General features: G+C 57.4%; 2 protein-coding genes across 10 annotated transcripts in view; both read right to left on the bottom strand.

The window, feature by feature from the left end:
- Positions 1-12257, bottom strand: part of USP48 (ubiquitin specific peptidase 48) — a 30202-nt gene extending 17945 nt beyond the window's left edge. For all 4 annotated transcript variants that reach the window (XR_014227027.1, XR_014227028.1, XM_082295651.1 and 1 more), the window contains exons 1-11: positions 12037-12257; positions 10942-11062; positions 10716-10857; positions 9488-9615; positions 8081-8205; positions 7416-7524; positions 6089-6222; positions 5837-5919; positions 5174-5353; positions 2467-2592; positions 214-363 (exon numbers count right to left, since the gene is read on the bottom strand). Coding sequence is in view for 2 of the 4 variants with exons in the window: in XM_082295651.1 (XP_082151777.1) it covers positions 214-363; positions 2467-2592; positions 5174-5353; positions 5837-5919; positions 6089-6222; positions 7416-7524; positions 8081-8205; positions 9488-9615; positions 10716-10857; positions 10942-11062; positions 12037-12170 (1432 nt within the window). In the remaining 2 variants the exon portion in view is untranslated. The remainder of the gene's footprint in view (positions 1-213; positions 364-2466; positions 2593-5173; positions 5354-5836; positions 5920-6088; positions 6223-7415; positions 7525-8080; positions 8206-9487; positions 9616-10715; positions 10858-10941; positions 11063-12036) is intronic.
- An 896-nt stretch (positions 12258-13153) lies between these two features.
- Positions 13154-20423, bottom strand: part of HSPG2 (heparan sulfate proteoglycan 2) — a 40032-nt gene continuing 32762 nt past the window's right edge. For all 6 annotated transcript variants that reach the window (XM_082295713.1, XM_082295709.1, XM_082295710.1 and 3 more), the window contains 20 exons: positions 20257-20369; positions 20026-20173; positions 19826-19942; positions 19486-19570; positions 19256-19400; positions 19086-19185; positions 18892-19001; positions 18709-18817; positions 18532-18630; positions 17770-17991; positions 16792-17024; positions 16278-16380; positions 15542-15679; positions 14859-14912; positions 14692-14767; positions 14482-14560; positions 14314-14384; positions 14122-14205; positions 13947-14050; positions 13154-13518 (listed from right to left, as the gene is read on the bottom strand). In XM_082295713.1, the coding sequence (XP_082151839.1) occupies positions 13355-13518; positions 13947-14050; positions 14122-14205; positions 14314-14384; positions 14482-14560; positions 14692-14767; positions 14859-14912; positions 15542-15679; positions 16278-16380; positions 16792-17024; positions 17770-17991; positions 18532-18630; positions 18709-18817; positions 18892-19001; positions 19086-19185; positions 19256-19400; positions 19486-19570; positions 19826-19942; positions 20026-20173; positions 20257-20369 (2354 nt within the window). In that variant the 3' untranslated portion in view covers positions 13154-13354. The remainder of the gene's footprint in view (positions 13519-13946; positions 14051-14121; positions 14206-14313; positions 14385-14481; positions 14561-14691; positions 14768-14858; positions 14913-15541; positions 15680-16277; positions 16381-16791; positions 17025-17769; positions 17992-18531; positions 18631-18708; positions 18818-18891; positions 19002-19085; positions 19186-19255; positions 19401-19485; positions 19571-19825; positions 19943-20025; positions 20174-20256; positions 20370-20423) is intronic.

Consider the following 20423-nt stretch of genomic DNA (forward strand, 5'->3'; position numbering starts at 1 on the left):
CAGAGGCCATGAGAATGAGCAAAGAAAGGAGAAAAATAGGTTAAGGCAGGGAAAGAAGCAAGAGAAAACAAATGCAAGCATGCATGAAGCTCTCCCCTTCCAGAGGGCTGCAGGAATGCCTTCCAGCAAGGCCACAGCACTTGGGGGTTAGTCACAAATCATTCCTAAGCTTAACAGCTCTACTACAGCAATACTCCACAATGTCTTACAGACCAGCTTCGGCGGGTAACCTTTGGTAGAGCTCCTTCACCTCCTCGTGTTTGATCTTGCCTCTGGCCACGCTCTGTTTGCGCATCTCGGCCATTTCATTGCACCACTCCTCAAACTTGCAGTTATCCCGCTCTACGAGCTCCTGCAGAAAAGCTGGGAAAGAAAAAGAAACCCCAGGAATTGAAGGGGAAATGCCAGCTATGTTAATTACCACGGGTTATCTGGGGATAACAAACCTAAAAATTCCCTCCCGCAGCCCTGCCGGGCGAGGTCTTTCCCCAAGCCAAGCACGCGGATGTTGCTCTCTCTGATACTGATGGTTGCAGATGATTAAATGCAAAGTTTTGCACCCAAGAAAATAATTTACTTGGGGTTGGTTGCTACTTTAAGTGCAGCTCCTGTGTCCTGCCTCATCGTTGCTGGGGGCAAACAAAAGCTTTTCACCCTGTGGACACACCTGAAGCCTCTCACGACCTGCGATCCAGCACACTGCAAACCCAAGGGCAAAGAGCCCTCAGGAGATGGGAGATTAGCCACGGCAGATCCACAGAAAGGTGAGGGAAATGGGGATTTTTGCTGCCATTGATGGAAAAACCCCAAAAAAACCAAATCTCAGCAGGGAAAAAAGAAGATAAACCACTTCCCTCACAGGGCTGGTGGGAGGGAGCGGGGGGGAAGCTCTGCTTATCTGAGACCTTTTCCTATTTAGAATTATTTTGAAGAGCTAAAATATCTGCAAAAAGGTTAATTCTTGACCAAAATATCCACCTTGGGAGAATATTCAGTATTAAAAAATAACCAGCCTGACCTCCTTGAGGTCAGAGCCAAGTTACGTCTCTCCACTGTCCCGGAAAAGCTGCTTTTTAACAGCATCAAAGCAAAATGCCTCAAATTTACAGTTCCATGAAACCTCCCCACAACCGCAGAGCTTGACTGCTGCCCTTCAATCCCTGTTCTCTGGCAGGATTCCACGGGAAACAAAGGCAACCGCGGGGCTGTGCAGGAATTTGGAGCTGGGTGGAGAGGTTTTTGTTGAGTTATTGTTTTGGGCAGAAGGGTAGGAGGAAAGGGAGAGCAAGAAAGCTCAGGAAACAGGCTGAAAATACAGATCCAGGCAGGAATTAGTGCTAATTCCTGAAGTTTTATGGCTTGGAGGGTGTGTTTTAAACAGGGGGGGCTTGGGAAAGGTTTGGGGTGTTATTAGGGGGGAATAAGGTGTATGATTTACCCCCTCTGCAGGGATCCAAAGGGACCCACCACCTCTGCTCCACAGAAAAGGAGTAAAGGGGGAACACACCTCAGCACCAGGGGTCTAATTAGTGTTTCTAATCAAGGAGCAGCCGAACAGGAAACACTAAACCCACAGGCAGTTCTGGAACCCCCATAATTCTAAAGCATGGCATGAAGGCGCTCAGCCCAAATTCCCATTCGGGATTTGGAGCCTTTTTATTTTCATGTCATTTGTTCCTGCTGTGGCAAAGCTGAGGCAGTCGCAGAGGGAACCTGACATCTGTCAGGATTATTCACCTCCTCGTGCATTGCTGATGACATTTAACCACGCTGTTCTCCTGCGCCCTTGGAATGCAAGCAGGATCCCGGTGGCGAATCCCAGCGGGAGGATCTCCTCCTGACCCCTTCCCAGCTTGACCAGTTGGGTAAGAAAGTGATGTCTGAGTGGGCACATGGGAGGGATCAGCAGTTTAATGTTAATTAACTGCTGTGAAAACCCAGGGGTTTCACTGGTCAAGACACCAAGGTGCCACATGGCACCTTTGGGGCTCCTGGACAACACTCAAAAATCATGGCATCATGGAGTGGGCTGTGTTGGGAGGGACATCTTCCACTATCCCCTGCTGCTTCAAGCCCCAATGTCCAACCTGGCCTTGGACACTGCCAGGGATACAAGGGCAGCCACAGGTGCTCTGGGCATCCTGTGCCAGGGCCTCACCACCCTCACAGCCAGGAATTCCTTCCCAAAACCCTTGTGACCCTGCCCTCTGGCATTGGGAAGCCATTCCCCCTTGTCCTGACACTCCAGACCCTTGTCCCAAGTCCCTTTCCAGCTCTCTTGGAGACCCTTCAGGCACTGGGAGGGGCTCTAAGATCTCCCCGGGGCCTTCTCCAGCTCTCCCCACCTGGCACCAGAGCAGAGGGGCTCCAGCAACTTCCTAACCCCAAAACGGGGCTTGAAGCAAAATTCCAACTCCTAGCCCACCGGGAGCATTGCAGGACGAGAGGGATCCCCAAGGGACTCACCTGGCACTTCGACTGCGAGGGATTTCTCCCGGGCCTGCAGCCTGTACACCAGCATGTAGGCATTGCGGGAGCAGTGGGTGCCCTTCCCACACTTGGGCTTACGGGTCTGGGATTTCGATGGCTCCGCTGTGGGAACAAAAGGCAAAACCTCAGCAACACATGAGCTCCTTCCCTGATCCCCCATTAACGGGATGAGTTTGCCACCCAGCCAGCTTCCCCGTGCCAGGCCTCTGTGCCAAGCACTGGGCTTGGCATGACTCAGAATTGTATCCCAAAGAAAGCCCCAGATCTCTCCAGCCTTTCTGAGTAAATCAAAGGGACTAAATTTAGGAGCCTTTTCTGAACCTCCCTTCTCCAAGAGCCTTTCTTCCCTCCCCAGTGGAACTTCTCTGAGCCAAAAGCCACCCTTGGAAAAACATCCTTTCTCCCTTTTGCCTCTTGTTCTGGTGTCCTGACTCCAAAGAAAAGAGTCGAATCCTCAGGGAAAGAAATCGTATTTACAGGTGATTGTGGACACAAAAAAAACACAGCAAAGCTTTTGGGAAGCCAAGAGCCACAGAAAGGGTTGCTTTGGAGCAGCTGGTGGGGGATGTCAAGTTGTGTTGCAAGAGCTGCCGTTTCCAGACGGATTCTCAGGCAAGGAAAACACTTATCTACAGCTGCAGCTTCAAAAATCAAACCATTTTAAGCAAAGAAAAAAATTAAAGGAACAACGTTCCATAAGTCAAACTCTAAATGGATCATTGAATTATTAAGTTTCTTTTTCCCAAATTCTGAAAAAATTCATATGCCCTTCCCCCCACACTATCCAGGGGACTTCCCAGACTCTATTTATTTGCAATTTATCCAAGAATTTTCTAAATTGTTCCCATCTGCATGGCCAAGACTCTCCCCCACCACAGACCTTCACTTTATGCTACTGACCTTCTCCTGCTGTTACATGTATTTGTAACAAAGAAAGGCCTCAGTTTTGCAGGCAAATTACATCAAAATTTGATACAAATATTGAGCTTCCAGCTTAGAGAGGCTCCTAAACACACTTCAGTTCTATTCTCCAAACAGTTTTGAATTGGAATACAAGAAATAAGAACATTTACTTGCAGTTAAGCATAAAGCTTTATAAAACTGAGGTCACAGCAGTTTATTTGCATCTAATTTTGTTGCACTGGGTGAGTGGGGAGGGTAAAAACAAAGGCTGAACTGCTCTGGGTGTCTTTCAGGGCTCAGTTTCCCTGCACACCACTAGATGTCCGGCCAGCTCCAATGTCCAGCCAGCTCCAGCCTGAGCCGGGAGCGAGTGGAGCCACAGGGAACACAGGGAACAGGACAGAGCTGCTGGCACAGGCAGGATCATGGAATCACTACAGCTGGAAAAGCCCTCCAAGATGATGAGGTCAACTACTAGTCCAGCACTAACCACGTCCCCAGGGGCCACGTCCACACGGTTTTTGAACACGTCCAGGGATGGGGACTCCACCGCTGCCCTGGGCAGCCTCTTCCAGGAAGGATTTTTCCCAATATCCACCCTGAGCCTGCCCTGGCCCAGCCTGAGGCCGTTCCCTCTCCTCCTGTCCCTGTTCCCTGCCAGCAGAGCCCGACCCCCCCGGCTGCCCCCTCCTGTCAGGGACTTGTGCAGAGCCACAAGGTCCCCCCTGAGCCTCCTTTGCTCCAGCCTGAGCCCCTTTCCCAGCTCCCTCAGCTGCTCCTCAGAAGTTCTCCAGACCCTTCTCTTTCCTTGCTCCAGACCCTTCTCCAGCTCCACTGCCCATCTCTGGACACATTCCAGCACCTCAAGAAGCATCGTGCAGGTGAGAACAAGGAAATGGGAGAAGGCTGATGCCCCATTACACCAAACCAAGGGAGCACTTAAATCCGCAGGTGTTTTTTTCTCTAAAGATGCCTTAAAGAAAAGCAACATTCCATAAATTCCAACCACAGCAAAGCATCCGGGTGGGCCAGAATTCCTGGGAATGGATTGCTCACACTGCAAGCAAATTTCTTATTAACTTCCCTGGTTCTCCTGCCTGTGAGCACCTGCACTACAAAACACTGAGTCACTACAAAACCAATTCAGTCCAAATGCCAGTTCAACACTGAGCTGCTCTTATTTATTGACTGCAGAGTGAGAAATCCACAGGTCCAGCCTCAGCCCAAGCTCTCCAAGAAATCGCCAAGAAATCGCCAAGAAATCCAATCCAGGATCACGGTGATCTGGGCAGCACGTGACGAGCCAGTAAAACAGAAAAGCACCAAGGAAAAAGCTCAGAGTAAAAAGGCAGTTTTAGCTTCCAAGTTGTTATTTGGATCAAAATTGTTTTTACTGCCTCCAAGTAAAACACCTCAGTGGAAATAGAACCATAATGTGTTAAGGAAACTGAAAGCATTCTCCTTATCTGTTCCAAGGAAGTGGCACTTGCCTGTTGCTCCTTGATAGGAACCCGCTGCCCGTGTTATCAGCGTCTTATCTGCCATGTGGCAGCCAGAGAAATACTAGAGCAGCTGATCAGGAGGTGCAAACACTCACACGGGGCTGAAACGAAGCAAATCTGGCTGCAATCACCAGGATTGCTGTTTCCCGCGCTCCTCCGAGCCGTGACAGCCCGTGTAAGAGCACTCTGGGGAGGAGCAGGAGGCTGCAGCCGGGGATGCCCGTGGTTTTGGTGAAAAGAGTTATTTTAAAAGGGCACTCACAACTGAAAGGTTTTACCTAGATCTTCCTCAATCCCCAGCTGCAGTTTCTTCCCCTCCATCTTCTCAATGTCTTCGTCATTGAACTTGTACCACTCGCCCGTCTGCGGGTCCTTCACGTGGGCGATGTAGTGCCCGGAGTAGGCACTTACTCCGCGGTGGATGAGCACAGCGCTCAGCTCGTACACGTACACACCATCTGCAAGGCAGGCAGCACTTACTCACAGCTCTGCAGCCAGCAGCACTCATCTTTCCTGGCCTAAAACTTTGTGTTTTCACCAGGCAGCAAAGCCTCCACTTGAACTCACAGCTCTTCAGGACATTGCTAAGAGGGTTGTGGCTTAATAACAGGGATGTTGTTTGAAATATGGGCTTCAAACAACTCTTGACAGAATTTTCAATCAAAAAAGAAGATTCAGAGGAACCACAGAATCCCAGAATGGTTTGGGTTGGAAGGGACCATTGGGCAGGGACACCTTTCACTATCCCAGGTTGCTCCAAGCCCCAACGCCCAACCCGGCCTTGGATGCTTGCAGGGATCCAGGGGCAGCCACAGCTTCTCTGGGCACCCTCTGCCAAGGGCCTCCCCACTCTCACAGGGAGGAATTTCCTCCTAAACAGAATTACAGAGATCTGCCAAGAAGCAATAGGAAAAGATAACAGAAAACTGTCCCAAACTCACTTTTTTGCTCCATGAAAGGCTCCATGTCCAGCAGCTCTGAGAAGCCGATGTAGGTGTTCAGCTTCTTCTTGTGGCCAGTTTGTCTGTGCAGAGGCAAAGCTTCGGCTCAGAGCACAGCAGTAACAGCTCACATCCCAAAATAACTCCCCTGAACATCCCCAGAGAGGCTCAGACACCCCGACACCCCTCAAATTAAAGCAGGAAGAGCAGGGCAAGTGACTTCCCAAAGAGCTTCCAGGGGTTCCCACTCACCTGTCAAACACAAAGCGCATGAGCTGCAGGTTGAGGGTGCAGGGCAGGCTGAGCAGCCGGATCTTCCTCGTGGCGTTCTGCTTGCTCTGACAAGTCTCACAAAAATAACGATTGTCCCCTTCTAATTTTTCCTCCTGAGTGTGGAGAGGCAGAGGGAAAGGTCTTGAGAACATGTCACCTCTGAAAAGTCAATTGAGCTACACAACAGCTGGAGAGTGAGAAGCACCAAAGTTATTTTAACTATTTAAGTCTCTTTTTAGCTGCTTCCCAAATTTTTCTCTGAGTTAAAGACACACTAATAACTGCCCTTTACAGCATGGCCATAGCAGGCTGCTCTCACTTTAAGACAAATTTTAGACTGAATCAAGCCCCATTCCAAGTTCTCAGATCTCTTACTCTTGCTCCTCACTTGACTGAGTTGGTTTATACCAAAGAAAGTAATTAAATCACCCCTTTTATGAGTTCACGTGGACCCAGTTAATGTAAAGCCACATTTTAGCCTGGAAACTACAGCCCTCTGCTCAGCCACCCAAAATCACCATGCAAGAGTCACTCACTGCCTAAGCAGAGCCAAGGGCAGGATTAGGCCAGAGGAAAATTCCAACCCCTCTAAAAAACGTCACAGGGCTGTTTGTGTGAAGCAGGAGCAGACAAATGTCAAGTTCACTGATTCAGGAGTTTAATGTGTGCACCCAAACCAGTTTCTTTTTCATAGCAGACCTTCCAGGCAGGGCAACTGGTTTGCTGAGTGCACCAGCTACCGAGGAGCTCAGGGAAGGGGTTCGGGTTAGCTCTGTCCCAAATAATTTGAGTGGAATCCACACCTTAGTGTGCCAGAGCTGAACTTCAGATCCAGGCAAATTTTCAAGCTGAATTGAGAGCACTTGCAGCTGTTCCTGCAGCTATTCCCGGAGCTCCCTGGTACTTCTGAGAGCACATTTTTCAGCAGGGAATGTCTCCTGTTGCTACGCAGATGAGCACTGACACAGAAAACATGGAAAGCAGCCGTTCTCACAGTGCTATCTGTGACAAAGCAGGCAGAGACTTCTCCCTAACTTTCCTGGCAAAGTATTTTAACTAAAAATGCAACTTCCAAGTGCTTTTTAAAGCCATAACAGAAGCATGTGATATCACAGAACCATTCCTTGCTCTATGCCTCAATCCTCATTTTTCGGGTCTGCAGAAAAAACCATTTTCACTTAAATGCATCTCACCGAGCCAAGTCAGTGGCTTCACTCTGACACCGACCTCGAAGGCTGTGAATTGGAGGAAGGAATTGAAATTCCTTGCTAAAAATAGCAGGACTCCAACCCCAGCGAGCTCATACCTTGAGGAATTCTGTTATGCAGTCTGTCAACTGCTTGTGTCCTTGGATGTTTAACTCCAGCTCGTAAAATTTAGACACCAGTTTAGATTCTCTGCCACACTGGTTGCAGCTGGGATGGGAAAGAAGAGAAAAATTTATCTGAGGACAGGTCATGGCTCACATGTCAGGGCTCCCCAGCCTTTAGTAAAATATTCCTTGAATAAAACCAGGAGAAAAAGTGAAGTCAGGGCTAAGGAGATCCACACCTCCACAGCACAAAAACTCCAGAAGAAGGTTTAAACAGCTTAACAGCACCTACCAGGACCTGTCACGACTCGCATGCCTCATCTTATATTATTTTTAAGGGGAAATTCATAGCTCTGAGAACACAGGAATGAAAATACAACACCCAGGACACTGTTTTTTGGCTGCAGGACCTGCCACTCCATTAGCTCACTTGCAGGTTTAATTGGTAAATTCCCATTAAAGGATTAAAAGCAGCTGGAGAACTGTCACAGCAACACCACACGCACAGGAACAGGAAAGGAAAAGGTAAATATTTCTAAGAAAGTGTTTCTGCTGCAGCTTAACTGCCTGCTCTGGTTGTTAGGAGGGATCTCCCCCTCCCAAATCCTTCTAAAAATTTAAATATTTACAAAAAGGGTCTTCCCAAAACTATTACTTACACCGTGACATAGGCATACTCTCCACAGAACTGCTTTTGCACAATGTTCCGGACATCTGGGTTTTTCTGTTTGGACAGAGTATCTTCCAGCAGGGACATGAACAGCTTGGAAAACTCCTGGGCATCCTGAAAGAGAAAACCAAGTTCATTAACAATCCACCACAGCACAATCCCAACCCTGTCACTAACTCACTGCTAATTACCCCGAGCCCTCCACACAGGCTGTGCCGAGGCTCCGTGCACTGCATGGAAAACAAAGACCAGGCAGGAGAACTAAGGAAAACAGAGGAATTTGGCTAAAGGGAGCGTGAGGCCCTCGGTGTGGGAGCACAGCGGGAGCTGCCCTGGATCCCCGCCAGCCCTGCCGGGGGCTTCGACTTCTGCCCCGCTCCTCCCAGGATTCTGGAAGGGATAAAAACCCTCCTGTGGAGCTTTCGAGCCATTTGATCCTCATTTTTGCAGCTGTCCCTGCTCAGATCAGAGGTGAGAAGAGAAATAAAAACACCCCAAATATGAGAAGCCGCCCTGTGGGTGATCCCGGTGATGCTCCACAGCTTCCCCACACCCAGCTCGGGGCCTTTCTCTCCCACCCTGGTTCTCCTCTCCCAAAAACAAACAGGTTTTGGCCTTTCTCAGCTGCCTTTTGGTGTCCCTGGCCGGCTTCCTTCCCCTCCTGACCCTCCCAAGGAAACATTTGCCAGTGCCCCAGCTCTTCCTCCAAAACCTCCTGTTACCTCTCCAAGTGCATTTCCAAGCCGTGCCCCTCTCCCAGGCTCTCTCCAGCTGCAGCCCCACAGCACTCACCTCCCACATGCTCCCCTCAGGTCCTGGCTGGCTCCTGCTGATCCACCTCAGCCTGGGGATCTCTTCACCCCTGGGAGGGCCCTTCCACTACCCAACCCCCTGCTCCCGGGGAGGAGCAGCCCATGAACACCTGCAGAAGGACCCTGACTGCAGCTCTGGCTCCCACCTGGCCCCATCCCATTGCTCCTGGGCTTCATCCCACCCTTCCCTTGGCTCCTCCTGATCTGCACTCATCACTTCCTAGCCTCATTCCATTGCTCCTTGGGCTCCTCCTTATGTCCCTGTACTCATCCCATTGTCCCATGTCCTGATCCCATCACTCTCTGGGCTCCTCCTTGTCTCCCTGTTCTTATCCCGTTCCTCCTCAGGATCCTCCTCATCTCCCTGGCCCCATCCCATCACTCCCTGGGCTCTTCCTGATCCCTCTGTGCTCCTGATGTCCCTGGTCCCCTCCTGTTCCCCCCCTGCACTCTGGGAGGGGCCTGGAGCCCCACCTCCCCCTTCATCTTTGCATCCAGAAGCCAGACCTAGCTGGGAATTGCCCAGTGACCACCCAAGGGTGATTCCCAACTTCTGGAAGTGTCAGGAACGCCCTCCTACACACCTGCTGCTGCCCCGTGTCCAGCCCCAAGGCCTTGACAAAGCCCGAGGGGTCGATGTAGCGCCGCTTGCTGTTCTGCAGCAGAGCAAACAGGTACTGCAGGTGCTCACAGATGGTCTGGGGTTCATAATCTGGGGAAAACACAAGGCACAGCAGGAACTCAGGGCGAGAAGGGATCGCTAAACGTGTTTCACTTGTTCTGGTTTTGTCAGGGGAAATTAAAACTGAAAGTGATGGGGTTGGAAGGTGGTTTGAGTTGTCAGGAAAACTGAAGTGGATCACGTAGGGGATGGTGGCAAATCCCAGCACAAGCCAAATAGAAAATAATTTAGGTTGGAAAAAATCCTTAGGATCATCAAGTCCAACTGTAAATATTTACTTTCTGAAACTTCCAGACAGGAGGGTGGAGCCAGGCTCTGCTCACAGGGAACAAGGGACCGGATGAGAGGAAATGACCTTGAGTTGCACCAGGGGAGGTCTAGGTTGGGTATTAGGGAAAATTCCTTCATGGAGAGGGTGGTCAGGCTCTGGAACAGGCTGCTCAGGGCAGTGGTGGAGTCACCATCCCCGGAAGTGCTCAAAAAAACGTCTGGATGTGGCACCTTGGTACATGGGTTAATGGTGGGCCTGACAGTGCTGGGGGAATGGTCGGACTGATAATCTTGGAGGAGTTTCCCAGCCTTAGGAACTCCACGATCCTGCAGTGCCCAGTGCGAGCTGTGAGTGAAGGGTTTACACAGCATGCACCAATTACCCCGAGAAACAGCTTCTTATTTACCCCAGGAACTGAAACATCATTTAAAACCACCAGCAAACAGGAGCAGAGCTGAGGCAGCTGTGCTGACCCAGAGCTTCCCTGGGAAAAGTACCCAAGCCCAGGAAAAACTGGGAGCCTTAATCCTATCTGGGACCCAAATTTCAGCCCTGCCATGGGGTAAGTGCAGCTCTGTGACAGCACAGACCAGCCCTGATCCACATGTTCCACCACCACTAGGCTACTTTGGGAAGCAAGACCAAACCAAACCACCATTTTCAACCAGCTCAGGTCACTCTGATCTAAGAAATAACTTGGATTAAGGTTGGTTCGTTCCCAAAATCCAGGTGATGACTCAAAACTAACAGTGCAGCGACGGGATGTACGGCTGTATCTTCACCCATGGATTCTCCTGAAAAACCTTATCCCAACGTGCGGTTTCAGGAGGAAAGGAACAAATCCCTTTCTCCCACGCACCTGTGTCCTTGGGAACGCTGTCCCCGCAGGCGCTGGGGCACAGGTAGAGCGCCTGCCGCAGCTCCAGGTTCAGGAACCACATCTGCAGGAAGGTGTTCACGTAGCACGTGGCGCCAAGGTTCGTCAGGCCCACGAAGGCGTTCTAGGGGGGCAGAGACAGGGCCAGGGGTCACCTCCCCACGTCCCCAGTGCCGCCCTGGGCCCCAGGGGTGGGGTCTGGGGGTACCTTCTTGCGGCGCTCGCAGTTGGGGTCGTCGATGTTGTGGAAGCTGTTCTCATCGATCTCACCCAGCCACACGTGCTCCCCGATGCCCACCAGGCAGTTGGGGTTCCCCCGGCAGTTCCTCCTGGGGAACCAGACCCCAGCGGTCACCCCCACGTCCCTCGGGGGCTGGGAGGGGTGACAGTGGGGGATGTGGGGGCAAGGACAAGGGGAAGCCCGTAATGTTGAACGGGACGAGAGACAGAACACTCCCCCCCAAAAACGGTGGTCATGGGTGAGGAAGGAGGTGGAGAACCAGAGGGGTTTTTACCAACCCCTGATGGTAAAAAGGGGACCCCATAGGAGAGTATGGAACCAAGGGGTCTCCTATATCTGGGAAGCCAGGCAGGGAGAGGGGTCACCTCAACTCCAGGGTAAGTGCCCTCTATCCAGGCGAGGAGAGGGGTTCCCTACAACCCACAGGGATCCCCGATAAATGGGGAGCCTCGCAGAGAGAGGAGTCCCCACAACCCTGGGGTGGAAGTAGTTCCTTATATCTGAGAAGCCAGGCAACGATAGGGGTCACCTACAGCCCCGGGGTTTTTCTATAAATGGGGAGGGACAAGCAAGGAGAGGGGACCCCACAACCCCATGGGGGCTCCCCTACGTCTGAAGAGCCCAGCAGCTGGTGCCCAGGGCGGTGCACTGTATCCGGTGAGCCGGGTAGGGAGGAGGGTCCCCCATGACCCCAAGGGAGTTCCCCTACATCTGAGGAGCCAGAGAACGAGAGGAGTTCCCCACAACCCGGGGGGAGGCCCCTGTGTTTGAGCAGACAGGGACAGAGGTTCCCCACCACCCCAAGGGAGTCCCCTGTATCTGGGGAGCCCCACAAGGAGACCGTGCTGAGGGCCACCCCAGCCCCGGGGAATGGGGGTCCCCGAGAAAGGAACATGGGGGAGCCTCCACCGACGCCGGGGGACCTCGGAAGGGGCGGGGAACGCCCCGCGCCTCACGAGGGGAGGGAACACAGGGTGTCCCCCAGCCCTGGGGGCCGGGGAAGCCCCCAGATCCCAAGCGCGCTGTGGGGAGGGATCGGTGCCCGGCCCGGCCCCGCGGTACCGGCAGGCGCCGCGCTGGCAAGGCTCCAGCCGGACGCGATAGGCCGCCTCGATGTGCTCCTGCGCCACCGCCTCGGGCGGCACCGTCTCGGTCCAGCGCCACGCCGCCTTCTCCAGCTGCAGCCGCGGCGCCATCGCTCCCGCCGGCGGCCCGGGGCTGCCCCGGCCCGGCCCGGTCCTTGCCCCGGCCCTTGTCCCGGTTCCGGTCCTTGTCCCGGTCCCGCCCGGCCCCTCCCGCCGCCGTCAGGGCCGGTGACGCCACGAGCGCGACGCGCTGACGGCGCGAGGCGCTGACGTTACCGGGCCGCGACGCGCGGGGCGCTGGGGGCGGGGCTTCCGCCCCGGGGCGTGGCTTGGGCGCGCCGGGTACGGGCTCGCGCCGCCGGGGGCGGGGCCCTGGACGCCCGGGGGGCGGGGCTTGCGTGAGCGGCGGGAGGGGGCGTGACCGGTGTGACACGGGGGCGTGGCTACCTCGCATTGTGGGCGTGGCTACCTCGCATTGTGGGCGTGACTATCCCGCACAGTGGGCGTGGCTTTCGCTGTGTGGGCGGGGCCTGTGGCGCGGGGCCGCGCTGGGTCCCATCGCCTCCCCACACCCACCCCGTGCCCCCCCGAGCCCCCCAGCCCAGCACCCCCGCCAGACCCCTCTGTACCCCTGTGCCATTCCCCCGGGCCCCTCTACCGCACGCACCCGCGCCATAACACCCCGGACCCCCTGAACCCCCACACCACACCCCCCTGTACCACCCCCCGCTCCCCAATACCGTAACCCCTCCATACCACACCTCCCTATGCCACAACCTCCCGGGACCCCGTACACCCCTGCACCCCCACACTGTCCCCCCTAAATCCTCCCCCTATACCCCCCCTCCTACAGCACCCCCAAACCATCTTGCTCACACCATAGCCCCCTGCACTCCAAAACCAATACAGCTCCCCCGTATGCTCCCACCACCCCCCAGCCTCATGCCCCCCCTCCCATCCCCCCGTCCCCCCATATTGCCCCGGCGCAGCCCCAAACACGGCAGCCGCGCTGGTTGTCTCTCCTTTAATAGCTGTCCCCGCGGGGGGGTCCCCGCCAGCACCCCGATTGTCCCCCGCGCCCCCACCCCGCCGCCACCCCGGGGGGCACCCAGGCGGCCCGGCCGCCCCTGCACAGTTTCGGGGGGCCGGTGGAAGTGGGGTGTAAACATTTTTGGGGGTCCCGGCCCCCCCCCCCGGAGTCACCCCAGGGCAGCGAAGCACCGTTTCCTCCTGGTGGTTTTTTTTGAAAAGAATAAAATTGGCCAAATTCCCCCCAAACTCTGTTTCAGGGGGCGTTAGGAGGGGCAGGGGGGCACCGGGGAGCCCCCCACGGCGCCGTGCCGGAGGTCGATGGGGTGTCGGGGGATCCCGGCGGACTCCAGCGCCAGTCCCCGCACGCACCCCGAGAGGCCGGAGCTGAACTTGCCGGCGGTCAGGGCACGGGGGTCGGGGGCACCGCCTGCGGGGGGACACGGGGCCACGTGGGTGGGGGGCACCTGCTGCGCCCACCCGTGTCCTGGATTGGGACACCTGCCCCTGTCTCTCTCGTGTCCCAGCAGGTGTCCCTACCCCACGTACCACTATGGGTCCCATCCCATGTCCATCCCACGTCCCTCCCTGCGTTCCACCATGTCCCATCCCGTGTCCATGCCATATCCCATCCCACATCTGTGTCCCACCCCATGTCCATCCCCTGTGCCATCCCATGCCTCACCCTGCCTATCCCACCTCCACCCTTCGGCCATTCTATGTCCCGCCCCTGTTCAATCTCATCTTCATCCCACAGTTCCCGCCCCAATGTTCATTCTCTGTCCTCTCCATGTCCATCCCACATCCATTTGACCCGTCCCTCCCCGTGTCCCCCCATGTCCCCATGTCCCACCGTACCCACGTAGATGCTGCCCTCGGTGTTGGCCATGATGTTGGATCCGGGTGATTCCCCACTCACTGGCTCCTCTCCGTCCACCTGCAGCTGCCCACGCCGGCCCTCCCTGCGGGGCACCGTCAGCACCTGCACCCCAACCCCACCCCGACCCCCCACCACCCGCAGCCCCCCGCCCACCTCGTCACCGTCACCCGGTGCCACTCGCCGTCATTGACGGGGTCTTCAGAGGTGATGGTGGCCTCGCCACTGCCCAGCTGGTAGCTGTGGGGGGCACAGTGTCAGAGTGCATGGCCCCTTGGGGGCACCTTGTGGGGCTCAGGGGACCCCTGGGTGCCACACGCCACACCAGGTGACCCCGGTCACCCTCACCTGAACACCAGGTGTCCATCCTTCAGCCCGAGGCCGAGGAAATCTTTGGCTTTGCCACCCTCGCCGGGCTCCTGCGGATGCAGCAGGGGTGAGCGGGGGGATACTGGGACCCCCACCCCGAGGGGGTCTCACAGGCAGTGCCCTCCCTGTCCCCCGTCCCCGTCTCACCGCGCCGTGCCACAGCAGCAGCCCCTGTGCGCTGCGCGTCCGCAGCTCCAGCTCGATGGTCTCGGGAGCCTCGGGGGGGCTGTGAGGGGAGGGGGGTGATGGGGGCAGCACCCAAAAAGGGAGGGATGCCGTGGGGGGGTGCAGCACCCCAAAAAGGGGGTGGTGCCATGGGGGGGGCAGCACCCACCCGGGGTGTGCTGTGTCACTCACCCGCGAGGGAAGAGGTGCCCGGGAAGGGCCAGGTAGGATCCGTCCTGGAACGCAGCACTGAACTGCCCAGGAGCGTCTGGGGAAAGATGGGGGTCAGGGGGGGATGGGAGGAGGGGGCCCCACCCGCATTTTGGGGGGAAAAAGGGGAAATACGTGCAGGGACCCACCGCCACCCCCGCTGCCCTCCTGCCAGTCCTGCTCCAGCTCTGCCAGCGCCGAGCCTGCGGGAGAAGAGGGGGGAAAGGGGGGGCATGTATCCCCCCACCATGTCCCCAGGTGTCTCCAGTTGTTCCCAGGTATCCCCAAGTATTCCCCAAGGGTATATCCTCAACCGTGTCCCTAGGTGTCCCCGCATGTCCCCAGGTGGCTTCAATTATTCCCAGGTATTCCCAAGTATTCCCCAAGCGTGTGTCCCTGCCATGTCCCCAGGTGTCTCTCTGTGTCCTCCGGTGTCCCTCTGTGTCCTCAGTCGATCCCCAAGGGTCTCCAGGTGTCCCCAGGTGTGTCCCCCCCATGTCTGCAAGTGTCCTCCAAGTGTCCCTAAGTACCTCCTCCCACGTTCCCAAGTTTCCCCCATGTTCTCACATGTCCCAAGCTGTCTCAAAATGCCCCCAGGTATTTCCAAGTATCCCCAAGTGTGTGTGTGTCCCTTGTGTCCCTGGGTGTCCCCATGCCTTTCCTTTGTCGCCCCCATTCCCCAGTGACCTGAGGTGTCCCTCTGTGTCTTCAAGTGTCCCAAGGTGTTCCCCCCTTGCCCCTCCATGTGCTCCCCCCTCACTGTGCTGGCAGTGTCCCTGCATGCTCCCCGTGTTCCCAAGGTGTCCCCCCTGTCCCTGCATTGTCCCCTCACGGTGCTGGCAGCGGGCCCCGCTGTATCCGGGGGGGCAGCGGCAGGAGCCATGGACACAGGAGCCACCATGCAAGCAGGGCCGTGAGGGGTGACAGCCCTCGGCCTCCTCTTCCTCCTCCTCCTCCTCGCAGCGTGGGCCTGGGGACAGCAGGACACGGTCACCAGGGGGTGACGGGTGAGTGTGCACGGCCCACACGGGCATGGCACCCACAGGGCACACCAGGCACAGGTGTGTGCAGGGAATGTGTGTGAGCTGTGTGTGCACATGGCACGGGTGCGTGCAGGGAACACACGCAGCACACACACACACACAGGTACAGCACACACACACACAGGTACAGCACACACACAGCACACACAGCACGCACACACAGCACGCACATGTGCACAGTGCACACAGATGCACAGCATGCACACACACACAAGAATGTGCTCACACACACACTGCACACACACACACTGCACAAATGCATGCACAGCCCACACATCACATGCAGTGAACACACACAAATGCACACGCAGTGCACACACACGCAGCACATGCACAGGCAGTGCACACAGGCACACGGCACACGTGCATGCGCAGCCCACACACGCAGTGCACACACGCAGCACATGCACACACGCTAACACACATGCACACACGCACGCACAGCACACATGTACCAACGTGCACACAGTACACACACGTGTGCAAACGCCCCAGGCCCCCCCTCAGCCCTGTCCCCGCTCTCACCGCGGGTCCCCGGCCGGCACGGGGCGCGGTGGCCGCAGGGCCGCACCCCCCGGCTGCGCAGGAACCGCTCCCGCAGCTCCACGCGCTTCCCGCTGATGGACACCTGCGGGGACACCGCCCAGCCGTCACCTCCCTGCCAGCGGGGTCACTTCCCGACCGGGACACCAAGGGGGTCACCCCCCGCCAAGGGGACACCAGGGAGGGTCACCTCTCCAACGAGGGGACATCAACAAGGGGACACCAATGGCACCACCCCCCAGCCAAGAGGGTCACTCCCCACCAAGGGGACAGACACCAAGGCCGGGGGTCACCAACCTAGTGAAGGAGCTCCAACAAGGGGATGTGAAAGGAAGTCCCCTCCCCAGCAACGGGGTCCCCTCCCAACCAAGGGGACACCAAGAGGGGTCATCCCCCAACAAGGGGACATCAGTGGGGGTCACCTCCCTCCCCAGCAAGGGGATCACCAGTATGGGGGAGTCACCTCCCCTCCGAGGGGACACAAGGGGGGTCTCACCTCTCCGATGCAGCCGCGGAAGGAGGCATTGGTGGGGGGGCGCAGGGGGGGCTCAGTGCCCCCCAGGTACAGGGGGCTGCGCAGGTTGAGCCCCTGGCTCTTGCCGGGCGAGGAGCGCTTCACCGGGGCAGCGTCATTCACCACCAGCGTCCCATCCTTGTGCACCCGCTCAGCTGTCACCCAGTGCCACTGGCCCAGGGCCACCGGCTCTGTGCTCCGCAGCACCGCTGGGCCTGTGGGGACAGGGGTGGTGTCATGGGGGGACGCCAGGGGACAACCAGGGATGTGCAGGGACCTGAGATGAGGCCTGGGTGATGGTTGGGGACCCTGGTGATGCTTGAGGACCCCAGTGGTGACAAGGGACTCTGGAAGGACCTGGGAACCTCAAGGAAGTCAAGGTAGCAGGGTCATGCCTGGGGACCCCAGTGGTGCCAGAAGACCCCAGTGACAATTGTGGACCCCAATGTGGCCAAGGGACCACAGTGATACTTGGGGACCTCAATGAGGTCAAAGGAACAATTGGGGTTATAAGTGTTGCCAGGGGATCCCAGTGGTGTGACAGTGGTGCCTGGGGACACTGGCAGTGCCTGGGGACCCAGGGGATAGTGGGGGACGCTAGGGATGTAATGCCAGGGGACCCCAGTGACACCACGGTACTTCAAAGATGCCAAGGGGACCTGAAGAATGCCCAGCAACCCCTGGGGACAGCAGGGGACCCCGCTGATGTTCAGGGACCCTAGCAGCACCTGGGGACCCCAGTGAGGCCAAGGTGCCAGGGTATCCCAGTGATGCTTGGGGACCAGGATGACTCCCAGGGGCCCCAGTGACACTTGGGGACTCCAGTGGTGCCAGGGGACCTCACTGTGGCTCAGGGACTCCTCTGATACCAGTGAACCCTGGTAATGCCGTGTCACCCCCTTACTCCCAGGGTCCCCAGTGCCACCCCTCTGCAGTGCCCACTGTTCCTGTGCCACCCACCTGAGCCCAGCTCATAGCGGAACTCGAGGTGGCCACCGATCATGGCCAAGGCCACAAAGTCCTCGACAGGGGCGGCTTTGCCGGCGCTGAAGAGCAGGAGCCCGTCAGGTGCCAGCGGCAGGAACTCAACCTCCAGTCGCAGCTCGTGGTGCACGTTGGTGAGGGGCGGGTATGAGACGAAGGCTCCCTCCTCATCGAAGGACGGTACGTTCACCACCTCACCTGCACATCCCAGTCAGTGCCCAGTGTGGGACCCCCCCATCCTCAGGGTGGGACCTCCAGCTCCATCCTCAGAGCAGGACCCCAACATCCATCCACAGCCTTCATCCCCAGGGTGGGACAACATCTATCCATCCCTCCGTCCATCCGTCCGTCCATCCGTCCATCCCTCCCTCCATCCCCAACCTTCATCCCCATGTTGGGACCCCATCATCCATCCCCAGCCTCCATCCTCACCTTCCAACCCCACAGTGGGGCCTGATGTCCAGCCCCATGGTGAGATCCAACCTTCATCCCCAGGAGGGGACTGCAGCCTCCATCCCCATGGTGCCCATCTTTCCAGGCTGGTCCTGATCTCCATGCCAGTGTCCCCAGGGTGGTACCCATACCCATCTCCATCCTCATCCCCATCTCCGTTTTCCATTTCCATCTCCATCCCCATGTCCCCAGGGTGGTCCCAGCCATATCCCCATTTCCCTGGGGTGGTCCCCACCCCGTCCCCATGTCCCAGGATGGTGCCAGATGTGTCCCTGTGTCGCTCACCCTCGGTGCACCTCTCCCCAGTCTTGCCCAGGTGGCAGCGGCAGGTGTAGCCCTGCCCGTCCAGCCGGTTGACGCAGGTGGCATCAGGCCCACATGCCTCTGTGGGGTGACAAGCCATGAGCACCCATCCTGGAGGGGCCCTGGGATGACGTCTCCATGGAGGGAGGTGCCACCTACCCGGGTGACAGTGCAAAGCCTGCGAGTACTCGCAGTTGCTGCCAGTGAAGCCATGGGGACATCGGCAGACGTAGGTGCCACTCTTGTCATCCTGGCACACGCCGCCGTTCTGGGTGAGGGGTGACATGGGTGTCAGCAGTGGGCAGGGATGGGTGGGCATCACCTCCTCCCCTCCATCCTCACCTGGCACGGCCGGTCCTGGCAGGTGGGACAATTGGTGACACCATGTGCCTGCAGGTCCATGTCCCCAAAGGCCACCTCCTCCCCTTGGATGCGGAGCTGGCGCACGCAGCCTGAGGGGTGGTGGAGATGGGCAGAACTGACACATGATGCCCGGCGTCCCCTCACCCCGGTGCCCCCCAGAACCCACCACTCACCCATGAAACCCCGGCTGAGCCCCGTCTTTGCCACAGCGCCAATGTCAGGGTACCCGCCCAGGTACAGCTCCTCGTTCAGATCCAGCCCTTGAAACTTCCCCTGCAGGCACAAGAGGGTGGGCACCACCTCCAGCACCCTGACCCCACCCAACAGCCCCCCAAGCTGATACCTGGGAGGTGCCGTTGACTGCGGGGTGCCCGTCCAGGCCCAGCGAGCCCCAGGTGAGGTTGCGGAGCAGCCGCACGGTGTGGAACTCACCCAGCCGCAGTGCTGTGGGGTGACGGATGGTGGCCATGCCCGAGCCAGCATCAAACCTGATTTTTTGGGGGTACAAGGGGTGCGGGTGATTGCTGGTGCCCATCTCCCACCTCTCCCATAGCACCTTCTCATAGGTCTCACCTAAATTCGGGGCGTCCACCCACCAACCCAAAGGAGATGAAGTCAGCACCACTGGTTTTCCGCTGCCCGTTGTAGAGGAGAAGCCCTGAGGGGTGACAGGGGATCAGGTGGGACAGTCCCCATCCTGAGGTGAGGGACATGTCCTAGGGAACCCCAAAATCCTCCCAGAATGGAGGAGAAACCCCCCATAAATTGGAGGCTCTCAGATGAACAGAGAATGGGAGGTAAAGGAGGGCAAGGGGAGCATGAAGGGAGAGGAGCATGAAGGCAGGGAAGGGAGGGGGAAATGCTGGAGGGGGCACGAAGGGGGACACAGGACACGTGAGGGACACAGGCTCACCATCGGCAGCATCAGGTCGGAAGGTGATGAGGATCTCAAACCTCTTGTAGGCGTCCTTGATGGTGGGCAGGGGGAGGAAGGAGCGGGGCGACTGCCCGAAATAGGGGACCACGTGCTCTGCAGGGACGGGGGGGTCAGAAGGGGTGGGGCACGTCACCCCCCGCTCCCGTGCATCCATCTGTCCGTCTGTCTGTCCTCACCTTGCACCTTCAGCACGTAGTAAGCTGTCTGCTGCCCGCGGTGGTTGGCGGCCACGCAGGTGTAGACACCGGCATCCTCGGGGCGCACGGCCGGCAGCGTCAGCACGTTCCCCTGCACCCTGGCACCTGCTGGCAGCTCTCCCTCCAGCTGTGGCACAGCAGGGGGGGTTCAGCACCCACAGGCAGCCCCCACAGCCCCTGCCACCCCCACCCTCCATCCCTCCATCGCACCTTGCTCCAGGTAATCTCTGGCACCGGGAAGCCGGATGCCAAGCACGGCAAAACGGCCGCGGATCCGATGGACACCTCCTTCACCTCTGGCTGCCCGGTGATTTGAGGAGCGGCTGGGGACGCACAGAGGTGTAACCACCCTGTGGGCACACGGTGTGTGTCCCCAC

This window comes from Coloeus monedula, assembly GCF_965178545.1.
Source record: "Coloeus monedula genome assembly, chromosome: 22".
Taxonomy (NCBI): domain Eukaryota; kingdom Metazoa; phylum Chordata; class Aves; order Passeriformes; family Corvidae; genus Coloeus; species Coloeus monedula.